The sequence below is a fragment of the Xylaria bambusicola genome (genome assembly GCF_022495145.1).
Source record: "Xylaria bambusicola strain CBS 139988 unplaced genomic scaffold F5B22scaffold_16, whole genome shotgun sequence".
NCBI lineage: Eukaryota > Fungi > Ascomycota > Sordariomycetes > Xylariales > Xylariaceae > Xylaria > Xylaria bambusicola.
Window position 1 is genome coordinate 386,629 of NW_025953569.1, and position 22,424 is coordinate 409,052.

The 22,424-nt window shown below is 46.3% G+C and overlaps 10 protein-coding genes across 10 annotated transcripts; 4 read left to right on the forward strand and 6 right to left on the reverse strand.

Moving 5' to 3' along the window:
* Positions 1-1,590: 1,590 nt before the first annotated feature.
* Positions 1,591-3,152, reverse strand: F5B22DRAFT_603356 (uncharacterized protein). Its single transcript, XM_047974737.1, has 4 exons — positions 2,990-3,152; positions 2,423-2,932; positions 2,291-2,363; positions 1,591-2,219 (listed from the first exon to the last, which is right to left on the reverse strand). The coding sequence occupies exons 1-4, from the start codon at positions 3,101-3,103 to the stop codon at positions 2,032-2,034; spliced, it is 885 nt and encodes a 294-aa protein (XP_047831656.1). The 5' UTR covers positions 3,104-3,152; the 3' UTR covers positions 1,591-2,031.
* A 778-nt stretch (positions 3,153-3,930) lies between these two features.
* F5B22DRAFT_654781 (putative gibberellin 20-oxidase) lies at positions 3,931-5,344 on the forward strand (the record flags this gene model as incomplete). Its single annotated transcript, XM_047979833.1, has 3 exons — positions 3,931-4,092; positions 4,163-4,330; positions 4,381-5,344. The coding sequence occupies 3 exons, from the start codon at positions 3,931-3,933 to the stop codon at positions 5,047-5,049; spliced, it is 999 nt and encodes a 332-aa protein (XP_047831657.1). The 3' UTR covers positions 5,050-5,344.
* Positions 5,345-5,513: 169 nt separating this feature from the next.
* Positions 5,514-7,873, reverse strand: F5B22DRAFT_603361 (nucleotide-diphospho-sugar transferase). Its single transcript, XM_047974738.1, has 4 exons — positions 6,885-7,873; positions 6,530-6,835; positions 6,146-6,482; positions 5,514-6,096 (listed from the first exon to the last, which is right to left on the reverse strand). The coding sequence occupies exons 1-4, from the start codon at positions 7,632-7,634 to the stop codon at positions 5,639-5,641; spliced, it is 1,851 nt and encodes a 616-aa protein (XP_047831658.1). The 5' UTR covers positions 7,635-7,873; the 3' UTR covers positions 5,514-5,638.
* An 868-nt stretch (positions 7,874-8,741) lies between these two features.
* Positions 8,742-9,991, forward strand: F5B22DRAFT_603365 (SAM-dependent methyltransferase). The gene has a single exon (XM_047974739.1). It carries the CDS (start codon positions 9,050-9,052, stop codon positions 9,782-9,784), a length of 735 nt encoding a protein of 244 aa, XP_047831659.1. The 5' UTR covers positions 8,742-9,049; the 3' UTR covers positions 9,785-9,991.
* A 480-nt stretch (positions 9,992-10,471) lies between these two features.
* F5B22DRAFT_603366 (uncharacterized protein) lies at positions 10,472-12,415 on the reverse strand. The gene has a single exon (XM_047974740.1). The coding sequence runs from the start codon at positions 11,826-11,828 to the stop codon at positions 10,977-10,979; it is 852 nt and encodes a 283-aa protein (XP_047831660.1). The 5' UTR covers positions 11,829-12,415; the 3' UTR covers positions 10,472-10,976.
* A 1,655-nt stretch (positions 12,416-14,070) lies between these two features.
* Positions 14,071-15,855, forward strand: F5B22DRAFT_603367 (uncharacterized protein). The gene is made up of 2 exons (XM_047974741.1): positions 14,071-14,347; positions 14,427-15,855. The coding sequence occupies exon 2, from the start codon at positions 14,538-14,540 to the stop codon at positions 15,612-15,614; it is 1,077 nt and encodes a 358-aa protein (XP_047831661.1). The 5' UTR covers positions 14,071-14,347; positions 14,427-14,537; the 3' UTR covers positions 15,615-15,855.
* A 134-nt stretch (positions 15,856-15,989) lies between these two features.
* On the forward strand, positions 15,990-18,367 carry F5B22DRAFT_109725 (heterokaryon incompatibility protein-domain-containing protein). The gene is made up of 2 exons (XM_047968754.1): positions 15,990-17,243; positions 17,403-18,367. The coding sequence occupies exons 1-2, from the start codon at positions 16,062-16,064 to the stop codon at positions 18,204-18,206; spliced, it is 1,986 nt and encodes a 661-aa protein (XP_047831662.1). The 5' UTR covers positions 15,990-16,061; the 3' UTR covers positions 18,207-18,367.
* A 659-nt stretch (positions 18,368-19,026) lies between these two features.
* On the reverse strand, positions 19,027-20,958 carry F5B22DRAFT_109765 (uncharacterized protein). The gene is made up of 2 exons (XM_047968756.1): positions 20,736-20,958; positions 19,027-20,588 (listed from the first exon to the last, which is right to left on the reverse strand). The coding sequence occupies exon 2, from the start codon at positions 20,535-20,537 to the stop codon at positions 19,254-19,256; it is 1,284 nt and encodes a 427-aa protein (XP_047831663.1). The 5' UTR covers positions 20,538-20,588; positions 20,736-20,958; the 3' UTR covers positions 19,027-19,253.
* A 446-nt stretch (positions 20,959-21,404) lies between these two features.
* F5B22DRAFT_603383 (uncharacterized protein) lies at positions 21,405-21,886 on the reverse strand. Its single transcript, XM_047974742.1, has one exon. It carries the CDS (start codon positions 21,824-21,826, stop codon positions 21,659-21,661), a length of 168 nt encoding a protein of 55 aa, XP_047831664.1. The 5' UTR covers positions 21,827-21,886; the 3' UTR covers positions 21,405-21,658.
* Positions 21,647-22,315, reverse strand: F5B22DRAFT_109755 (uncharacterized protein). Its single transcript, XM_047968755.1, has one exon. It carries the CDS (start codon positions 22,213-22,215, stop codon positions 21,832-21,834), a length of 384 nt encoding a protein of 127 aa, XP_047831665.1. The 5' UTR covers positions 22,216-22,315; the 3' UTR covers positions 21,647-21,831.
* Positions 22,316-22,424: the final 109 nt, after the last annotated feature.

The following is a 22,424-nucleotide window of genomic DNA, read 5'->3' on the forward strand; positions in this document are numbered from 1 at the left end:
TTTTCTTCAGTCTCGTAATAATATATTATTGCACCCTCAACATAGGAAACCAGATCGCAAGATCCTACCTCAGGTAACACGAAGGAAAACTTCATTGGACCACAATAAATAGCCCCGCGCTCGGTTATATGGATCTCCAACTGGTAGGACAAATCACGTCAGCCACGATATATCGTCGACATATTGCACACCTCTGCTTCGGACTGTTCATTAAGCCCACATCCCTCGAACGAATCATTTTGAAGACCCATTTTCCCACTCACCTTGGCATGCATTACCTATCACTTTCCGTAGATCGTTCATTGACCGGCTTATATATAGGCAAATAGGGTGTGTGGTTGGGCGGGGAAGGGTGAGGGGAATGGCGTCAGATTTTTAGCGCTTATGATAGCTACGCTGTATAGTCAAATTGAAGGTGCAGAAGTGGTTGGATCAGATCATGTCTGTTGTTGCAAACTCTTTCTTAGTCATAAATCATCCGTAAGTTTGTCATGCAAGTGTGAGCTACCACCTCTTGGTAAATGTCACGGCACCGAGCGACACCTGGGTGGCTATAGTACTCACATAAACAAAATCCAACAATTGTCAGGAAAGCTTAACAAATCGGCCCCTTCGTACTGCAAGCTAGTTGCACGTTCAGGCAAGCCAGGTTTTGTACACTACAGATCGATATTCATACATCACCCTAAACCTAGTCAGCCGATAATAACGCCTTCTTTTCACTTATATTAAAATACCTATAAATATTAAGTAAATATAAGGGTATATAAATCATATGATTTTATTTTAAATTATTTCTTTATAATTATAATATGGAATAACTATGTAAATTTATAAATAGGTAACACTTTTTTATAAACCTAGATTAAGTAAGTGTATAAAGAGATATTGGGCGGGTAGCAATATGTACTGTTCCAACAATAATATCATGAGGGCTAGCCCGTATACCATTAAGTGAACAGCCATACTGGCCTACCCGGACTTCCGTACATATATAGCTTCCGAGTAGCCATTCAAGCCCCTATGGGGCGGGCTACGCCAGCTATCATGACAAATATCCTGTTAGAGTCAAGGCGATGTACGTGATGTACGACTAATGCCACGGATCTACCCGTTAGCATCATGGAAGTCCGAGTATGCCAGTATGGCGTACTACGGACCTTTTGGTTGTTCACTCATGGTATACGGGCTAGCCACCATGATATTATTGTTGGAACAGTACATATTGCTACCCGTCCAATATCCCTTCGTACACATAATCTAACTTTATTAAATGTGATGTACGCGATGCGATGTCCAGCTAATGCCATGCATCTACCCGCTAGCATCCGCTCCTATATGATCCTTGTTCGCTTGGCGTATAAAACAAATACAGTTCTCCACTGAGAGTTATCTACTACCCTAATGGAGCATTGCAATTATAACGATAACTGGTTTCATAAAGAAATTGATTTCTTAAGTTGCAATAGAACTTGGCATGCTGCAACATAAGTATATGCTTGCTTCTTTAAAGTAAAGCTAGATCTGCAGTAGCACTTGCTAAATCTCCAACGATTGGACTATTACAATTAAAACTCAGCTGCCAATACAGTCTAGATACAGCTCTCCACCTGACTAAAAACTTTATCCATTATCAATCAACCTTAGTCACCTTCAGACACTTGGCGATTAACCTACTTGCACCGACCTACCGGCACTTACTACATGAAGTAATCACCGGATCTACACTAGCCCGCTTACCCACCTCTAACCTCAACGCCCTCTCCTTCAATATTTCTGCTTTCGATCAACACATCTATCACCAAAAAAGATCTACGCTCCTTCACCGTTTCATCAAATTTGTGATACTTCCATCAATAAACTCACGATCTAGCAGTAATCTAGAAACAGTGCGTACGCCTTAAAGCATAGCGGTCACACATAGCCTATCCTGCAAAATTTAGTGGCATATGGTATGGAGATGATGAAAATCAAATACCAGCGCTTGCAGACAGCTGAATACTGCAGACCTAGCCTTGCTCCTCGATATTGCTAATCGAGCCGCTTTAGCAGATCGCCTAATGTAGCGAAGTTGATGCGGCTAAAGTACCGATCTCGCTGACTTAACGTCTTCTCCCTTGGGCATGCGGCGCCGCCAGAAATCATCCAAAGGTCCAGATTGTCATCGTCAGCCCCCATTATCTCCTCGACCGTCTTGTAGGTCTTTTCAAGTTCGCGCCCTGCACGCCATTAATCTCAATGAAGGTTTTGCGGGGTTACGGGTTGAGTAATGCGGGCGTTCATATCATACCGTAATGGGCTTCCAGCAATCTGACAACATCATTGAATGTTCCCCACTGGCCTGTTACGTACGTCGTCGACTCCTACGGTTGCTCGTCAGATCCATGCGTCATTTATTTGTGCGAACGGGGGTGCTCTATACCCAACTCGGCGCAGCTAGAAGCTCACCCACAGCCGCTGCAACATCTTTGGTCCAGGTCCAAGACTGCAACTCATCGCCAGAGCCCCGAATACATGCGCGCCACCCATTGGCATCGATAGGAACGGTATCTGGCTCCGCAGGCATACGTGTCAGATGCTGTGGAAGGAAGTAATCCACGAGCCAACCGCAGTTGAATAGTGTCCACTCGATGCCCACTGTTTCTTGGAGTATACGGCGGAATGGAAGCCTGCTTTCGGCGTAAAACTTGGGAAGCTGCGGGTAATCGTCGACATTCCCGGCCCACTCTGACGGTATAAACCTCTTGCAGCTCTTCGATTGCAGACAAGCAGTAAGCCATGCCTGGTGAAGGTCCAGGTAGAGTTTGTCAGCAGCTTGCAGGAAAGAGACTAGAGTGGAAGCTCCTCTTGCATCCAATATGGCCCGGATGCTGCTCTCACTGTAATCGCTCTCTTCTGTATGAATATTTCGTTGCAAAAACCAGTCTTGCTTCTAATATGGTCCTGTCAGCATTTAAACGATGTGATATGTTCGGTGACAGCGAGTGACCTTTCTGGTGATTACAACGACGTCATAGCGAGGATCGACGACGAGTGCTTCACAAACGTATTTCCCAAGATTACCAACCGCAACAAGTGCGATGGTTTGAACTGTAGGAGCCATGGATAACGAGCTTGTTTCATTCAAGGCGTGCAGAAAATGTCGAGTTAAGTTCGCAATTGCCGATAAAGTATAGGGGCCGCTTTTAATGAGAGGAGTTTTATAAGCCCATAGTGATGCTATTTAATTGGAGACTGCCATTTCTTCGTATTACCTCGATAGCCGCGATTACATCACCCCTGTCAGTCTGTTATATTTTTAACGCTCAACTAGGTGCATTATATGCTTGAAATAAATGTGCAGAAGTGGTTATTTTATATTACATTTAGTTATCTTTACTCTACTGTTTTAAAAACTATATTTTATGTATAAAAACTTAATCAAATTAACTATGTAAGTTATATACTTGTCATAGTAGTTACCCATTGATTTTAGCTATTTCGCCAAGGAGTGTGTTGCGCCAATGGTACTCCCTGGTTAATTTCCCAGCAACGATCGACACCTGGGTGGCTGTAGTGTTTACTTAGCCAAAACCCAACATGCATAGTAGTAGTAGCTACCTAGCCTTAACCGAGTCCACGCAACTACTTCTGCTGACTGACGAACCTCCATCAGCAAGTGAAGGGTAAATGGCACGTTGTGCGGTAGATCCCTGCTCCCTGTAGTGACTAGTTTTTTTTTTTTTTTTTTTAATTCTTTTATTTCCGTATTCCTTTTTGTACTGACTTCGCCTTTCCTAGCCACAGTGCCAAGTCAATATAAATACCGTCTAGTACGGTACTACCCATTGCCCATCGATGCTTAAATATGCAGCCCAAATGCAATCGATTCGGGAGCACCAATCTATAGGTCCAGTGTGTCATCATTTCCGGTCATATGAGTGTTTCGAGATGTCTCTGCCACGCCTAGATTTCTCGCTTTTCCTTAACGGTGACGATTCAGAGCGGCAGAAGTTAGCCTCAGAGTTGTTTGCAAGCCTAGCACAGCATGGCTTTGTCCGGCTCGTCAATCATGGCATTACTGATTCCGAAGTGAACAGGTTGTTTCAATGGGTTAGTCTGCACTTCCCTTTGATCTTTCTTACCTCTTAGACCCGATTTTAATCTCTCAATTCATGTGTAGAGCCGGTCGTTCTTTGGTACCCCTATCGAGGAGAGGATAGCAATTCAAAATGTTGCTGGACCGAATCCACAACGCGGATGGAGCTCTCTAGGGGCTGAAAATACAGCAAAGCTATATGAGAAAGGTTTTCTCAGTAAGAAAGTCGCAGCAGACTTGAAAGATGCAAGGGTTAGCTCGCATGCCACGCCTTAATCCGACCTGTAGCTAACTTTTCAAAGGAACATTTTGACTGGGCAGCGACATCGGATCTTACTTATCCAAATAGATGGCCGAGCGAAGAGGTTCTTCCTGGTTTTCGGGACGCCATGCAAGAGTCTTTCTTGCGACTCGAACAAGTAAGCCTGGCGATAATGGAGGCGCTTGAGGTGGCAATGGGACTACCGAGCGGAGCATTCCTGGGAAAGATATCTCACGCCAGCAATGCGAGTGAGATGCGTTTGCTTCATTACCCGGAGCTAGATGTTCAAGAGATCAGAAAAGGCAAAGTCAATCGGATCTGGCCACATTTCGATTTGGGGGTCATTACTCTTCTGTTCCAAGATGGAACTGGGGGATTGGAGTTCGAGAACCGCGAGGTACCCGGCACGTTCAGTCGTGTTGAATGTGGCGAACATTCAGATATGATTGTGAATGTCAGCGAAACACTACAACGTTGGACGAACAATACCTTACGCGCTGGTCTACACAGAGTCAATGTGCCGGAGCATTTAGAGGGAAAGGATACAGGCATCCTTCCAGAGAGGTATTCCATCACATACTTTTGCAAAGCTAATCGCAACGCATCCGTCGGAGTTTTGAAGGAGTTGATGCCTCAAGATATGATGCCGATGTATGAGGACATGACGGCTATCGAGTACCACACTCGGAGACTGCAGTCTGCATATTAAGCGAGGAGGAACTTTTTTGAACTATCTGCTATGCTCATCTTCGAAGGTCAACGGAACTGAATGTGGGACTAATCATATCACTATTTCGGGGAGGTGGACAAAGAAACTCGTTGTACATAGGTTCACACAAATGATGGTATGCGCACCGTGTTGTTATTGTAATAGCCGAAAAGGGGCTGTTGCGCATATGATCCTATAATGGGTCTCAATATACACAATGTGAATTCCTCTTCGAGTACAATGTGCTTCAAATAAGCGTTAACGAAGAATGGCGTGGTCGAGATGCCTACGCACAACTCTGAGAACCTTAGGGTTCGAAATTGGCTTGAATGGTTATCGTGAAAAGGGGGAAGAAAATTAATAAATCCCGAGATTTTCAGATCCTTTGGAGTTGATATGGCTGGTCACGGCCATAACCGTGACATGGTATTGCCTCAAAGAACAAAGAGAAGAGAAAATTACTGTCAAACCAAATAAATTGCTACTTCACTTAATACGATTGAATAGAGTCTGATATCATATTATATGGGTTCCTTTCATATTGTCATGTTTGGATGATCACTCAGTGCGTTTGTACAAGATTATTGTACTATGATGACAAACACCAGCACGCAGCGCACACTTCTATAATGTCGCCCCAGGACCACAAAGTAGGGTTCCCAGTTGCTAATGTGACGGCTTGCTCAGTTGGTCGATTGTTTCCCTCTTCGTCTGGGGCAATCAGTTCGCTCCGTTCCGGTACTGTAGGCGGTGCAATGATATAAACAATCGGTATGGCTACTTTCCAAAAATAGGAAAACAGTCTGAGTATAGCTCCCGTTAACAATGGTACGCCCAAGATGTCTGAACTTGAAAATAGCAACCCCGAGACGACCACAAAGTAGATAGCCGGCATCATAAAATCAAGATTGAAGAGCCTGTGCGGAAGCGGCATGCGTTGCAGTCTAGACCGCTCATTGATATTGGACACGATGGTTGCAGTCGAAACAAAGCTGACTGTGTGAAAGCTTTCCGGGAGCAGCGAAAGAACGCAGCGCACTGCTGTGTCTATTGGTGGTTTAGCAACGCTAGACCATGGTTAAGTGAGCAAACTTACAAGGCGCAGTCCAAACATCATTGCTAAAGAGGTTAGCTATGCGGGATTGTCCAATATTGCCAAACAAAAGTCTCTCTCCAATCTTTCTGGATATTAATGATGTCACAAGAACCCCTCGAAGCCACGAGAAGTTATGTGACCAAGAGTGGGCTTCCCGGCTCAACATCAAAACCGCTAGGGGCAGGAGCATGAGACCAAGGATATGAAAGACCGGTGCATATTCCCTTATAAGTCCTAATACCCCAACACCACGTAAATTCCATGGCATCTTTTCATTCTCCTTGAGTCCTGGAATGTAGAACTTGAAGTGTTTGTGGACAACAACCCCACTATCAACCTAATACCGGTCAGCATGTCAGATAGCAACACAGCGAATCGACGTACCCATCGTTCTCTTTGTCGAATGTGCGCCCTGATGGAATTTGGTGCAAGCCCAATCTGTAGCTGCTCGCGAATGTATGCCACTGTCCAGCCACTGTAACTGAACATGCTCGCTCCAATGAAATCTTCCCCGCTGTCGACTAGCGGCCAGCCCCCAATAGCAGCGATGGCTTCTCTCTTAACTACAAACCCAGATCCGGTGCACATGGCAGGGTCGAGACGATCATCCATTGGCTCATAGACATCCAAAAAGACGTCGAACTCGGCTTGTTGACCGAATGGGTCGGATCCAGGGACGTTGTAGTAACGCTGAAAGGTTTCTAAGCGGAATTTCATGACCAAAAGGACGAGAACTTACTTGAGGTGGGCAAGCGAGTGCTAGATTATCCTCTAAGATCAGGTGAGGAACCATTGCCCTAAGCCAGTTTTTGTCCGGAATCATATCGGCATCAAGAGATGCTAGGTACTCTGAGCCACTCATTCGCCCAGTCTCCTCGATGCCATATTGCAGATTCCCAGATTTGTAATGTGACTTCTGGCCGGCCTTTATGGTCCTTGAGAGATAATGCAATCTAGATAAGTCTGCAGAACATGTGTTCTTTTTCAAGGTCTCAACCGCTTCGCGAAGGACATCATCTTTGCCGTCGTCCAAGATGAACACACGAAATTTATCTGATGGGTAGTCAATAGCCAATGCAGCTTTAACTGTATCCATGACCACATCAACAGCTTCTTTGCAGCAAGGTATCATGATGTCCACTGACGGAGCAACATTTCCCACCAATCGGTAAGAGGGGCGCGGTCCTGCTGCTTCTCTCTTCACCAAAAGTACAAACACGGTATTCAGAAACGATAAGATCTCTGAAACAGACGAAGCTGCTTCAGCAAACAGTAGTAGCCACAATTTCCATATCCATTTGGAATTAGCAAGCTGGAGTGAAAACACTACCAGCCATTCAAGAGTAATGTATGCCGCCCAGATGAACTCAGTAGCAAGCCCGGCGTACTCAGTCACTAGAGGATAACTCTTCTGTAAAGGATGACGAGGAGGAAACCGCTCTATCTGGTAGGGGCCGTGTTGAATCTTGAATGGCTTCTGCGCAGGCATTTTAGCTGAGGCCGTTAGGACGATAAACTTGTCTGATGGTACAGCACACCCCCTTTCTAAACCGCTGTGTGTGCACTGGCTGTCAAAGCTAAGACACTAAAGCCAGGGAAAAGGAAAAGACAAGATGAAGACAGATCATTGGGGTTGGAGGGTTAGTGTAGCCCCAAAATGGACTTGGTTGCTACGTGCTTTATCATAGCTGCCATGCAAGACCTTGGCCGTATTCGTCGAGCTTTTACCTATAATTACAGCACCTATCGCACTTAATCAATACGACGTCGTTAGGCGTATAAATCGAATGGTGGTATGTAATTATTCTCCACCTGAGTGTGACAACACCCGTATCCTGCATTAGCAAGCAGATGTACGTGAGATGTGATACGGGCATTACTATAGTCATACTGTGCGAATAGTACTGCTCTAATACATAGTTGGTTATATTTCCCAAATAGGACTACTGTGCCTTAGTAGCCTTCCCCGCGTCTTCGTGACTTTGGAGGGGTTTTCTCCCATTACCTATCTACCTTTTCTAAGATTTTTAGCTAAGGTTCAATCCATTGCCCCTTTCCCTTCCGTCATTCTAAATAAGAAGGAATAATAGTAAGCTATAAGTTTTAATCTTTTAAAGTTTAATCATATAGCTTATGCTTTAGAATATATATGCGTTTGATTAACCTAGATCTTGATTGAGTGAAGCACTAATTAGTTGTACTTCTAAATAGGCTTACTGCGGTTTGTCAATCTGTATACACGCTACGTGTGCTGCGTCTTTGTGGCATAGGGTTTTTTCCACCTTTACTTATCTTTTTTACCTCTTATAAAGGGGGTGATTTTAGTAGTAGTTGAGAGGTTTTTATAACCTTCCTGTTGTCCTTTGTACGATATAGACGGAGCTCGATAAATGGCCAGCCCGACGGGCGTACTTGGCTGGGCTAGGCTGGAAGGACGGGAGGGTCGTATGGGCCTTATTTTTGGTTTTTGCTTTTTGTACTTCGTAGCTCGGCAGCCTTTCGAAGTCTGGTTGCATAGCCGGCTTAATAAAGGCAACACCGTGTACGCGCGCGGTGGCTGGCCTTGCCTAAGCACATGCAATTAGCCTTCGTATAGCCCATGGCCCCCCAATATATGCGTTCAACCGAACTAGACCTTGTTTGAGTGAAGTAGATAGATGCCCAATTCCGTCAAACCCCCGCATAGGGGGGTCTGACCTGGGCAAGCACCATGATTGCGCCCACACCCCCCAAAGCCAAAGACTATAATTAATGTTCAATAAAAAATGGCGACATTGCCTTCAGCATTGAGTTTTTATAGTCTCGTTTGGGTCCTGTTGTTCCTTGACTCGGGAAAGTCTCTTCTTAACATTCGTACAAACAAGCATCAAATTCTCGTCACCACCAGTTATATATCTGTTCACAATGTCTTGCGTTGAGAGCGCCGCTCTAAAAAGTAGTGCGCCAACCCCAAATAACCGTACGCGATACTCTTTTGAGCATCCATGGTTTGAAGAAATCCGTTCTGAGTGGGAGAGCATCACCACCCCGCTGCGTGGGAAGAAACTCAGAATCCTCGAGATCGGTTCGTTTGAAGGTGCCTCTACAACATGGATTCTCGATAACCTCATGGACCACCCCGAGTCCAGCATGGTCGCGGTCGATCACTTTGGCGGCGGTATGGACCATCATGTCGAACCCATTGAGAACTACAACTTCAATGCGCTAGAGGCTCGCTTCCGAAGTAACATCTCCAAGTGCGAGAACAGTAGCAAGCTCGAGTTGATGAAGATGAGCAGCGACGACGCCCTACTTAAGCTCAGGCAAGCCCGAGATGAGTTCGATTTCATATATATCGATGCCTCTCATGTGGCAATTGATGTACTGCACGATGCTGTGCTTTGTTGGCGCATGCTGAAGGAAGGAGGCACGCTCGTGTTCGACGATTTCAGTTGGAAGGGGTACATGGAGCACTGCTATAATCCTCGGATTGCCATCTTTTCATTTGTTCGGTGTGCTGAGCCCGAGGTAGAATACAAGGAAACGGAATCACAAGTTTGGATCACAAGGGTTCCGAATAAGCTCAAGGCGACAAGGAATCAAGACCCTACCTTGATGTACGGTGAAGACGAATTGAGAGCATTTTTCAATGCTTCATAGTACTTGATTCTCTGATAGAAAGGGATACAACCCTCTGACACTGGGTATTCTGCTTTCACTGGCACTAAAAGTAGTCCTTTAGCCTCAATTTACTCTATCTAACGTAGAATGGATCAATCTGGGGCATAGTTCTATATAGAATACGATCAATGACTCATAAGAGTTACTTTTAGATCAAGACAATAATGGATTCGTTTATCCACAAAATTAGTCCTCACATCCGTTATAGAACTTAATGTATATATGTCAATCATGCTGCAGGGGTGTCAGAAGGGCTGTACAAGGTGTACAGTAAGAATCTCATTGTGTCACAAGGTCTACAAGGCCAGAGGTCTGAGGACATTCGGACTTTTCTGACTAAATACAGTGTATCTCTTTGTTCCTCCGTCATGGAACTATTGACCGACAGTGTACATGACCAGTCTTGTAAACGTTATCATAACCATATAGCCACTGATGGACTACGTGATATTAATTGGAACCCCAACTGAAGCTCACTCAGAATCAAGGAGCTTGTCTGGAAGCATCCTATGGTTTATTAATAACTGTGATTGCTTGGTTAGAATGTTATACATCTACTTAAAGTGAGGGCAGGTCGAACTAAAGGCACACTACGAGGCTCGTTTATAAAAGATGGCGCAGACATCTGTAGCTGCACTTGATTTACCACATATTGGTAGAGGGTTGCAATCTGAGCTTAAAGTCCCCTAGTAGAAGAGTATCTTGCATAGAATACGATACACCGCCACAACCCATGTTGCTTAGTTGTAAAAACGTACAATACACAAATCCACAGTCGGAACGCACTCGCCGAGTAATTCATCGATGTATTTATTGATCATCCAGATAGATTCTACGTTGATGTAACACCTGCAATAGATGAAGTACTACATACCTATGACGGAGGGTCGTGGTAATGGAAAAAGCCAGATCATATATGAAATAAGATTTTCAAACTAGAAACTAAAAAAGAAATACAAAACCTACAGCCATAACTATATCTTAACAGTCATTTTCTTGAGTAGACACACCTTCTGAAAGCGACACGCCTCCAAACAAGAAAAAAGGGAAATAAAGTTGGAACCCAGTCTATGAATTAAAAGAGACTTGCGCATCGATATAATTGAAAAGATAAGAAGAAATAACAGAAAGAAGAAAAATCAATGCCCTATACTTGAAACAGAGTCCAGCATTACCCAGGTAAGGTAAAGGGTGTGGCGTCATATGCGTGAAACAGAAATCCAAGCAACGCCGCCCTCAAATTAGGAGATGGTGGGTTGTTAGGAATCATAGTAATCTCGCAATAGTTTCCGCACCCTTCAGGTTCTCTCAAGTTCATATCAAGCTCGGGGAAGTAGACCAAAACCAGATAGTCCCATCCGAAGATAGCCACGAAGCGAGTAGAGTACTGTACCGCATAAGCAGCTGCTTGCTTCATCAACGAGAATGAATTGCCTTCAAAGGCCGAGAACCGGTTATCTCCATTGTCAGCAGCGATGACATTTTGTACATGCTGAGAGATTTCTGCGGCGTGAGTATTAGGGTTGCCAGTAAGGGTTCGTTGGGCGTCTGCGAATTCCATAGGGGAGATGATGCCGCTTCTCTTGAATTCGACGATGGCAAATGTACGCCGACCACCCAGCTTCAAAAGTGACACATCGCCGCGGACCCCACTGCCCGCGACCTCTGAGTTACATCTGTAATCATTGGGATATCTAGCAGACAAGACTTGATTGATGGGGTGCAAGAGGTACAGAGCTGCAGCACGAACTACATCTGCCTCACAGGCAAGTCTCATTGAAGGCTCAGGCCAGCTAACTTGCTCTTGAAGCGCGTTCATGTTCATCGGTCTAAGTGTATTATGTGCGGGTTCACTCCAGCCACGTTCGTTGGTGCTGATCCAGAACTTGGGGGCATCTATCTGAGATGTCTTAGTCCCAGGTCTAAACTCGAATGGTACGAGTCGAGTTGGATGCTGGATGAATGGTAAGGAGTCATTGAAGCACTGTTTGATTGTTCTCGGGCGACTGGCTTGGTTGGCCATGATTTGAAATTATGAATAAGTTAGGGTAGGAATGTAGTAGTAGACTTGTGATGAACGTTACAGCCACTAATGAATGAATCAAGTGAGAAGAATGAGAAGGGTAAGAGTAGTGTGATGGATGAAGGTTAGATAGCTTGAGCTCGCCTACTGGAGATTGAATGAGCGGGAGCAGTGACTATTTATCCTCATACATATGCCTAGTTATGAAAGTAGAGTTAACTACCGAAACGTATGTAAGTCAACGTGATACGATTTCTTAGCTTGCTTGGGTGTGACCATTTAAGCGCCCGCTCCAATCCTCTGTGAATCCCCCTGGAATGGCGCAGCAATGCAAAACAGGAGGTTTTGTAATCAACTGTCACACGGCGCCAATCATGTATCTCTGCTGGCTGAATCCTAGCAGTTATAATTATATGTTGTGTTAGCTGAATTCGTCGGCAAGAATCACGGCTTAGCCTCGCATTTGGCTGAGGTGCTCTAATGATACAATGACTGGCTTTTTTGTGTTAGTGATTAGCCAGACCGAAGGGATGGCAGCAGCCCAGCCTCATTCTTATTGTTGGTATAGGCGCGCCATTGTATGCCCATCGAGTATTGTATAGAGAAGCGATATGGAATCCTTCAGCTAGAAAATTCAGGTCTGATGTTTGCCTACTCTCAACCAATTATTAGTATTGATCCATTTCTGACCTGTTGGCTCGGGACATATCAGTTGTTGGTTTTAGTCCTAGCTGAGTGATTCAATAGTTAGGTGGGTTACGCTGTCGTCACGAGGTTGGTGGGCCATGACAACATGATCGTCTGTCTTGGCAGTCGAAAGAACATAGCCTCACCTCATTTTGACTGTTGGTCGAGGTAAAAGTATTCTTAGTGCCAACTGTTGCCTTGACCAATGAATGAGAATGAAGACTTAGAGAGCTAATTAACGCACAGCAGCCCGTTGGGACTCGACCTTCCCCGGAGTCAAGGTCAAGTGCAGAGACGAAAGGCAGAGTTGGTAAAGATTATGAGTGAGACATGAGAAACACTCTGTACAGTACAAATCGGCCAGGTCTTCAATTTAGCTGTCATTCGGTACACTGCATAATGAATACACAAGATAGCTAATAGGAACACGCAGTGTGACAGGGGACGAACACTCTAAGCACCTTCACCATTTCTGCTCGAACTTTAATTATTTCCCTGTTTAAAAAGTGAAGCAATTAATTTACATATGGCATATGATGGGCTCTGAGCACATCATATGTCAACCCAATTGCTAATAGGGACAATTCTAACATAAGATGTTTGAATAGATAGACATTGGGAATCTAGTAGTTCAATTCATATATTACCACTATCTCCTAATCTCTATCCATCTTTCTTCTTTTCTAAGGGGCAATTTTTATCAGGTTAGGAATTGAAAAGTTGATACCAATTATGCTAAGCTATATTCCAGGATGAGGTTCTTGAAGGCCAACCTGAGCTTTAATGAAGAACTCATTTCTCGGAATGATCAACATAAACATGAAGAGGCCCATCTCACGGTTGGTGTCGTACAATAATCTCCGTGGAAGCAGCTTTCCGATTATCAAAACATCGAGTTCATAGTTTGAACTCGTGGTGTGCTACGCTGGATATGGTCACATAAGCTTTCGCCAAACTTACTTCAAGTATCACTTTGCATCTGCTCATTCCTTCCTAGCTCAATGGCTTTCCCTTTCTGTGGGTAGTGAATGTTAGCTTCTGATAACTATCTAATTATAGTCACCCTACATCACCAGGTTGAAAGTAGTCACATGCCTTTGGAGAGCTAAAAATCGACAGCGCCTAAGCTAAGTAGTCAACATGGGAATGTGCTCGTGGACGGCCACGAGGGTATAGGATCAGTGGCACGGCCAAACTAACAGGGCGGTAAGCTAGCTATTATTGAACCAACGATGATTTTCAGGGTCAACCTTTCCAACCTGCCAACCAACAAACGAATCCAGATAAGCCAGTTGTTGGGAGAGCCACATCGTTGTTAGTAGTTGACTAAGGGGCGACATAACTTGCGCGTGCAGGGAGACGCTGAGAGGTGTGGGTCAGCAAAGGATTCAAGCCCAATGAAAACCATGAATTCCGTGAATAGTACATGTACATGTAGTGTGTACACGCACCTAACATCTAAGATCTTAAGAGAAAGAGGTACCTGTTTACATACTTACCTAATAACTAAGTACCAAGGCACTTGAGCTTCGATTGGTAGCACACTTTGACCTGCTGAACATTTATATCAACGATTCCCTTCACAACCATCACAGCATCATTACCCCATCAACTCGAGACACTAACCCATAAGGTCTCATGTCAGCAATTATCTGTTCTCATTGAATTCACGAGCAGACGCAAACCAGATCTCGTCGGCCACCTCCCACTTCTTCCATGAATATAGCGTCAAACTAACCCCAGTTTTCCACCGCTTCAGAGGAAATTAGCATACTCGTATACCTAACTATTGTGGATTCTCTTCGGGAATAACAGTGTTGTTACGATCTCATGTATGCTCACTGTCTTCGGCAACTTCAACCCCATCTTACACATGCCTTAGCACTCCTCACTAACGTTAGCACATTCTAGAAACACGTATGATTACACTGCTGGATCTGCCTTTCGCAATAGGGTTGGCCGCTTATGTTGCCTCTGTACTAATTCTCCCTGAAGACTACGGATTCTTTTCAATTATCAGCCATGCCTCCTTTAGATCCTGATCGGCCAGTCTACCCTTACGTGCCAGGATTTGTTGTACAGATCACGGAGCACAAGCCTCCTCCCCCATTTGGCCAAAGCTTTGCAGATACGGGCTATCCACGTTCTGCACGCCGCCGTCTGTCAGCCACTTGGCTTGACGAGACACCTCTTACCCGCCAAGTAATAGAGAACCCCCCCTTGACTACAGTCTGGTCTTCCACAATTCCATCGCGCATCGCGACGCTCAAGATAACGAAAATAATTTCCAAGGGTGATAGCTCCTCCAATGGAAAACAAGGTGCTCATGTCGTGGTCTGTCAAATCTTCATGAATGGGCAGCAGGAGCCCTACATCGCAGTTGCCAAGATTTACGATGCCCTCTATTATAGTGGAGTCACGGATGTGGTTAAGCTGGCCGACCAGGATTATAGTTGTGAAGCAGCTGCATATGAGCATCTTGAAACAGTGAAACACATGCAAAAGCCAGGCTTCGCTCCGAACTATTACGGATCGTGGACTTTCGAGCAGCCCTTGATTTTACAGGGTAAACGTCACTTACGGCCAGTTCGGATGATACTGATTGAGTATCTGGCTGGGTCTACCATCCTGGACTTATTCACTATGAAAGATTCACGGCATGAGCAGCCTAACCCTAATGCTCATCACTACGACGAAGCATTTCGACTAAATGTGGTAGCTGAGGTCATTGAGGGAACCGTGAAACAACGTCACTCGGGACTCTCTCAGAAGGATGGAGCTTTGAGGAATATCATGCTTGTACCGAGTCCTCGCGGAAACACTTCACCACAATCTCTACCAAGGGTGGTATTGATAGATTACAATGTAGCGGTCGTTGTGTCTCTCCTCGAGAAACCCCTTCCGACGCCTTCCTCAAATCTTCCATTCAATCCGGTGGACGCATTCCGTAATGGAAAGGATGACTTCTATGGCTGGGGTCCCGTTGCATGGTATGATGGAATTCAAGGAAAGGAACGCTATCAAGAGTGGCTTCTACAACGGTTCGGCTGCGATACCAGCCACTTCGCATCCATCCGGAAAAAGACCGTACTTAGCTGAAATAGAAGGTGCTCATGTCTACATCCCATTAATTGATTTACACCTCTGGGGTTTTGAATGTTAGCTTAGTACTCCCCATTTTGTACTTTAGTTTCACTACTTAAATGATGGTTAAAGCAGGGCTATACCTTAATTATACTCTATATTATACCCATTGTCATTCAGTCATTCGTTATGATTATTCCTCGGTTGTTACACCGGCAGCATCGCCTTTGCTAAATTCATGTTACGTGTATTACGCTAATATTATTGAAAGTCTTAGAATAAGTTCATGTCACATTTTGGTGGAGTCACGGATCGGCTAAACTTAGGTCCGAAGATCGTGTATATGAAGATCCCACCGCTCAATTGCCCGTCGATGCAAATAGCTAGCTAGAGCATACATACCATCTGACGTGATCCCTTAAACTTTTGGAAAGGCCTATTGGCTCATCGCAGTGCAAGAATATGGCATTCCAATACCCACCACTACCTAAACCAGATGCCATCCGCTTACTCATCCTTAAGCCTAGGGGCTTCTATGATCAGCTTACAGGAATACTAGAGTCCGTGACGTTCTCGGAACGGCCTAAATATTTAGCCCTCTCATATACCTGGGAGAGTCGGCAGCCTGACACCCACGGCCTTCCTTTGGACGAACTGACTCTTAATGGGCATGACATACCTATTAAGCGCAATTTGGCGCTCGCTCTCCGATACCTTAGGTCGGAGAACCATCCGCTACCTCTCTGGATCGATGCTGTCTGTATCGACCAAGGTAACATCGATGAGCGGAACGACCAGGTAGCTCTCATGGCTTCAATCTACTCGCGCGCTACCGCAGTCATTACCTGGCTAGGTTTCATGACAGGTGATGAAATCCGTTACCTTTATCCCCCCCACTATGCAGTGGATGATCCGTATAAGGATCCGTACAATCGAGGAAATAGCAAAGAACTAGCAACGTGGTTCACCGAGCACACATTGATCAGCTCTACTACTGGTAGCCGAAATCCCGCTCACTCCAACGCCGCAGAAATAGAGGCGCTGCAGCGAATTGAAGCCATCAACCAGCACGGTAATAAGATGGTCATGACTACGAGCTATTGGCAGCGTCTGTGGGTAGTGCAGGAGGTTGGACTCGCGCAGAAGATCTTCTTCGTCTGTGGGCCAACGGTGTTTGTCAACGAGGAGAATCTACGATGGGCACACCAGATGCAAGCTGTTAAAATAGCAAAGGGCATGGGAAGTATGCTGGAAGCACGGCGTACACGCTTCACAAACCTCATACGTCTCCAGAACCTGATTGAACAGTTTGCGGGCCAGATATGCTCTGAGCCCCGGGACAAAATTTACAGTCTGGTAGGTCTAGCCAATGATGTTATTGCCGTCCAGAGCAGCAGCAGTGTCGACGACGGGAAGCACATCGGCGGCCCCGCCGAAAGTATTCAATATATAGGGAGCGAAGATGTGGAATTCGTCATCGACTACCGCAGGCGCTTCTACGATATATGGTGTGGCGTTGTGCTGTATATCTTCCAATGCCCGCATTATTTCGTGCCAGATCACCTTGACACAGATGAGGAGGAGCTCTCACGCCTGCGCCATGAACGACTCACAAATGTTGTTCGATTCGCAGGTATAGTACAGGTTCGTTGAATGAAATTCCTTTGTTCTTTTTGGATATACGCTGGGAACACAAGCTGCTTGGAGGGTATCTCCTGCTCTTACTACCCTTCTCATAAGTTCTTGAAACTCTAGAAAGCTGCGAATGCATCTGTACATGGCTCATTGTGATGTGTTATGTAGAACACGCTCCAAGACGAAGTGGAGCGCGAGTTAACAGGAATAACTACATCTACACTCGAGACTGAAAGGAACTCTATTCTCGGTCCGAAGCTCTTTGGCCACCACCTCGTTCCCATCCGTGGCTACGTAGCAGGTAGGGTTCTGGACCTAGGCCCATCTTACGCCGACTTCGTGGCCTCTTTCCGCCATCAGACGGCCTGGAAGACGAAGTGGCGCAAGCACTACCGCAAAGAAGTCGATCTCGCGCAGTTGCGAGAGATGGAGGAAACTTATTCAGCTAAAATTCTCAACTATAGTGATGCCGATATCGCGAGGATTGCCCCCCTCCTGGAGGAGTCCTTCGTGACGTTCCGGTCCCCGGACAACGGTCCCCTGGACGACCTCACTGCTGCTGGGACCCACGTGGACGGCATCCAGATCATAGAGAGCATGCTGAGCACTCTATCAGCCAAGACTGTGCCGCAAACTGTACCAGACGGGAGGGTGTCACGGTTCCTAGGCACGAAATACTGTATGGGTCTGGCACCGCCAGGAACTGTTGTAGGGGACTGGGTAATTCGGTTTTGGGACTGCGATGCTGCTATCATTGTGCGCCCCAACGAGCCGGCTAGCATTGACAGTCCATGTGCGCTTGTCGGTCGAGCAGACGTTGCAGAGGTCCGTGATCGAAAAGGCCCGTTTGGAGACACTCTGGGTAATCAGGCGCTCACCCGCCATGCAAACGGCGACGATGAGGACACACGCATGGATATGGTAATGACTTGGTATACATTACAGCGTATCACAGCTTCGATCGATACTTGACTCATTATAACATCTCAATCTTGAATCCCTACAACCAATTTCGGTCTGTTATTTCCTGCACCGATATTTTGGCTTCAAGCCTGCCCAAGTACGGAATTACCGTCATTCAAGCACTCATCCCTTGTTGCCGTAGAAATACAGCTATCAAGAACCAGGGGGCAAAAAGGGGCTGTTTCTCAGTAGCGGGGTCAATCCACTTTACCCCGTCGCTAAACCCCCACATGGGCTCAGTACTCCGAAACTAGCCCAAACGTCAACTTTTTCACCCTCATAACCGACCAACTTCATACACAACCGACATTCACCAACCACCAAACAACAATGTCAGAACAAACACATCCTATCTCCGAGCCATCAGGATCTGTCCATCCAGAAGTCATGAAATTCCTCCGCCTCTGGCACCAGCGGATGGCGCACGCCAATCTCAAAGCCGTCGTGGTCCTAGGCCGCCAAGGAGATATCGGAGAGATACCAGAGGGCTTTCCCAAGGGTCAGGAGGATGGATTCGAAGGGCTGCAACCATATATGGATGAGCTGAGTTGCGATGCATGCAGAGACACTTATGGAAATCCCTCTGGGCCCGCGTCGTGGTAGAGATCAGTGTATTACAGACTGGGCAAGTTTGTTTACAGGGGTAATTAGCGGCAGCAAGCTGGGGCTTGCATGCTGAGGTGCTAGGGCAAAGTGGTGACAGGGAAGTGTCTTAACTCATCTACAGAGTTCCTGACACTATTATAAGTCACATAGCATCTTGATTTCCCGGTTCATTGTACTCAATTAGTTGCATTTCGCGCAGAGATACCTAGGTTCCTATGCATCACCATTTCAACGTGTTTAGCCTCTTCCCGTGTACAGTCAACTCATCCTGCTCAGCACTGCTACCCCAACTATCGAAGGCTTCATGTACGGAAGAGTTTCGTCACCATAATTCTCATTAACTTGCTCCACTTCTTCATCATCATCTATAATATCCACGGAACACGACTAGGTGTTGGATGATTCTCTCAGTGATAGACTCCCATTCTCAGCCTCTGTGGCTGGTAAAGATTACATGGGCTCCTGGAATTTCCGCACAACCCACCATGCCGAAACTGGCTGGGCTGTTGTTCCATGCTCGGAGATAGACATGCCAATAGTACCAGATACGACCGTGGCGTATCTTTTCTGATTCGTCTCCTCGTCGGTCAACGTCATAGGGAACAGAATAATACCCCCTGGGATCTGTCCGGGGCGGATTAGTGGGTACGACACTCCATCTAGTGTTAGCCGTTTGCGTTCCAATCCCACGTATTCTTGGATGTTTGTTCCCCCCCATGAGCGAATCCTCGCATCGGACTTTTCATCGATTTTATGTATGTCCTCCTCTGTATAATGCCTTGCAACCTTTCCATTCTCATCAAAATACGTGAATGCTGTGATCCAACCGGATAGTGTGCGGATGCCGATACCAGAGCCCTCCTTGCCCGCTTGGTATGCAACACGAAGCCAGAAATCCTTGACCTTCTGTGAATCTGGCTCATCAAAAGTCCTTAGCATGTAACGCATGATCGGTTGTAGCAGATTGGCCCAGTGCGCACACTCTTCGCCATAATCATACAACTTGTTGACTTGGCTTGCAAGCATCTCCCAATCGTGTCTAGATCCCAGTAGAGTTACGCTCGGCAGACCACATCCACCCCTTAGCTCGTATTTGAAGTATCCTTTCATTGTCCCCATCATGGAGAACGCTGCCACGGTCTTGTCGTGCTGTGTTGTAGTGGTAAACTCCGGTATCATCCACTTACGCAGTTCAGGATCAACAACGTTATGCTGAATCATTGCAGCAAAAATCTTAGCCAGCATGCCGAAGTCGATGCGGGAGAAACTCATGGGACGAATGTCGATTTCCAACGCTTTTTTTCCTTTGTGGGCGACGAAAAGGTGCCTTAGGCGTTCGACATTCCCGTTCACGAAAAGGCTAAATTGGGAGAGGATGGCCTGCCAGACATCATCAGGTCGGATGATGAGATGAAGATCCTGGTTGAAGGCGCGGATAAGCCCGTTAACAAATCCATTGTCGTAGATTGATACGCTGTTCTTGGGAGATTCCGAGTTCATCGAATTCTCAGGAGCAATGGAGGACGCTATAATTGGCAGTCCACGAAAAGGAGAGGGGTCTGTTCTAATCCGCATTCTCGGGGCGGGCGGGTGCCGTGGGTCTCCCTCGTAAGAGCTACGGCAGCGGCGAGTAACGGCCTCGAGAACTGTCGTATCATCATCTGCTTCGATTGCGATCTCTGGGTCCCGATTCTTTCCTACCTCGGAAGGGGAGGGTCTCGTTGTGACAGGCATCGTGGAATTCGGCAATCTCCAGATTTCTGGGTGAATGAACTTGAACTCGACCTTTCTGTGCAGCGTTTCGGGCAACGTTAGTACAGGCGTGAATAAGACGCGCTGCCCAGAATGTGAAGATATGAAGGTGTTCCGAAGGCAGCGTGCGGGGCAAAAGATAGAAGATGCGGCAGATGAAGATATGTGATGGGTGCTTACGTGTACCTCTGAACTGTGAGAGTGATGTAAAGAACTGGAGCAAGGCAGATTGCGATCTAGCAGCAACCCCAGATCCTAATATAGGAGCCCGCGTGGACCTAAAAGTGATCGAAGAAGACGTTGCTAGTATGAAGAAGCAGGAGAAAGGGGACAACAGAAGGGAGAAGAAGTAGAGCTTTCAGATATTGACTGAAACGTGCTGCAGGCAGCAGCAACTCACTGCCGGGTTAGTGGGGTTGGTGCCGGGCAACAAACAGAAGGAACTGGAAGTGAAAGACAGTTGTAATTACATGCGTTTGTGTTGATTCGGAAAGTTTGATCGGGTGGTTCACATGCTATCAGTAAGGAGGCAGTCTACCTGTCAGCACCCGTTAATGCATCAACCCTGGCCTTAATTGCGTAGCTACCTAATCTCAATATTTGATTCAAACAGCTGAGATAGTCCTAGGCACGTGCCTGGTACATACCTACGTACCTACGAGATCAGCGTAGAAAACTTCAGGCAGTAGGTATTATTACTCCGCATGGGATATCTTCCAGAACTAACCAGCTACCTCTTACAGGTCGTGAATTCCAGGTATGCCACCAAAACCTATCCCCTTCTTGCACGGTAGGAAGGACTATGCAAAAGCTCCCAACTCGCAAAATTGGAAAGGAAGAAACCAAAAAAAAAAAAAAAAAAAAAAAAAAAAGTAACCCGAGCTCCGCTTGGAGCCAGCAGCACATAAAACCCCCGCAAGAAGCCGTCGATACTAGATTTCCAGTTGGTCGCCTCCTTGCCCAGGTTTCTTGCTCTATCTCCACGGAGGGATAGGTTTTCTGTCCGCGCAATTACGAGTGATGTGGCCGCCACCGCAGATATCGCATCTAATGCCTACGTCAATTCCTCCCCTCCACCCATCCCTGCCCCTCTCACCACGACTCTAGTCGTCTCGTAAGGTCCCGTTTACAACAGCGAGGTCTCGTAGCTGCAGCAAATTTCTATCGTTGATTTCGCGCCGACCACTGGCCTTTGCCCTTCCTCTTCCTCTCCCTTCCGTCACCGACCCCTTCCTACGGATGACGATATTAGCACCTGACTGCATGTTCATTTCAGCTAGGCTGCGTCCGCGAGGACCGAGGAGCTGACCGATGAAGTTATCTCTGGAAACTCCTTGACAGAGATGATGCTAATAGCGGTGCAGATAAGTGAGTGGCGCTCATCCTCGAGGCGCTGGCGATGGCGCTGGTGACGCGTGTTGATTCGTCTGCCGACGGCGTCGTACCGTGAGTCAGGAGAAAGGGATCTGCGATCTTGATTAGCCGGGATAATGTCGTCGTTCAGTAACTTCTGGGTAATTTCTTCAATACGCACGTGAAGGATATATGCTTCAATCTGTTCGCTCGTCATGGCTACTGTGATGGCTGTTGGCAGACTGACGAGGCTCGACCCCGCGTTATCACATCCCCAGCGGGATCGCTTTTTGGTAGACGACATCATGCCGTCAAATTTACAGCGCCGTTAAACTTGATTTTCCCGCCGTGTGTTTGAAAGCAGATTGGCTATGAGGTTTGCGGGTGCGACACTAGGAAACCTGATTGAGTCCAGGGGATAAGTGAGTGATAGAAGTTCAGATTAGAAGTTCAGACTTGATTGAAGAGTACTTATTAGGAGAGAGAAAGGAAAAGAAAGCAAGATTAATGTCTGCG

Bases quoted from the DNA above. Each gene is read 5' to 3' on its own strand.
- F5B22DRAFT_603356 (XM_047974737.1), bottom strand. From the start codon at position 3,103: ATGGCTCCTACAGTTCAAACCATCGCACTTGTTGCGGTTGGTAATCTT. The intron at 2,933-2,989 runs GTCACTCGCTGT...GGACCATATTAG, and splicing joins TCGTTGTAATCACCAGAAAG to AAGCAAGACTGGTTTTTGCA. The intron at 2,220-2,290 runs GTATGATATGAA...AATGGCGTGCAG, and splicing joins ATTGCTGGAAGCCCATTACG to GGCGCGAACTTGAAAAGACC.
- F5B22DRAFT_603361 (XM_047974738.1), bottom strand. From the start codon at position 7,634: ATGCCTGCGCAGAAGCCATTCAAGATTCAACACGGCCCCTACCAGATA. The intron at 6,483-6,529 runs GTACGTCGATTC...GACCGGTATTAG, and splicing joins TTCGACAAAGAGAACGATGG to GTTGATAGTGGGGTTGTTGT. The intron at 6,097-6,145 runs GTAAGTTTGCTC...AACCACCAATAG, and splicing joins TGATGTTTGGACTGCGCCTT to ACACAGCAGTGCGCTGCGTT.
- F5B22DRAFT_603365 (XM_047974739.1), top strand. From the start codon at position 9,050: ATGTCTTGCGTTGAGAGCGCCGCTCTAAAAAGTAGTGCGCCAACCCCA.
- F5B22DRAFT_603366 (XM_047974740.1), bottom strand. From the start codon at position 11,828: ATGGCCAACCAAGCCAGTCGCCCGAGAACAATCAAACAGTGCTTCAAT.
- F5B22DRAFT_603367 (XM_047974741.1), top strand. From the start codon at position 14,538: ATGCCTCCTTTAGATCCTGATCGGCCAGTCTACCCTTACGTGCCAGGA.
- F5B22DRAFT_109725 (XM_047968754.1), top strand. From the start codon at position 16,062: ATGGCATTCCAATACCCACCACTACCTAAACCAGATGCCATCCGCTTA. The intron at 17,244-17,402 runs GTTCGTTGAATG...TGTGTTATGTAG, and splicing joins GATTCGCAGGTATAGTACAG to AACACGCTCCAAGACGAAGT.
- F5B22DRAFT_109765 (XM_047968756.1), bottom strand. From the start codon at position 20,537: ATGCCTGTCACAACGAGACCCTCCCCTTCCGAGGTAGGAAAGAATCGG.
- F5B22DRAFT_603383 (XM_047974742.1), bottom strand. From the start codon at position 21,826: ATGAACATGCAGTCAGGTGCTAATATCGTCATCCGTAGGAAGGGGTCG.
- F5B22DRAFT_109755 (XM_047968755.1), bottom strand. From the start codon at position 22,215: ATGATGTCGTCTACCAAAAAGCGATCCCGCTGGGGATGTGATAACGCG.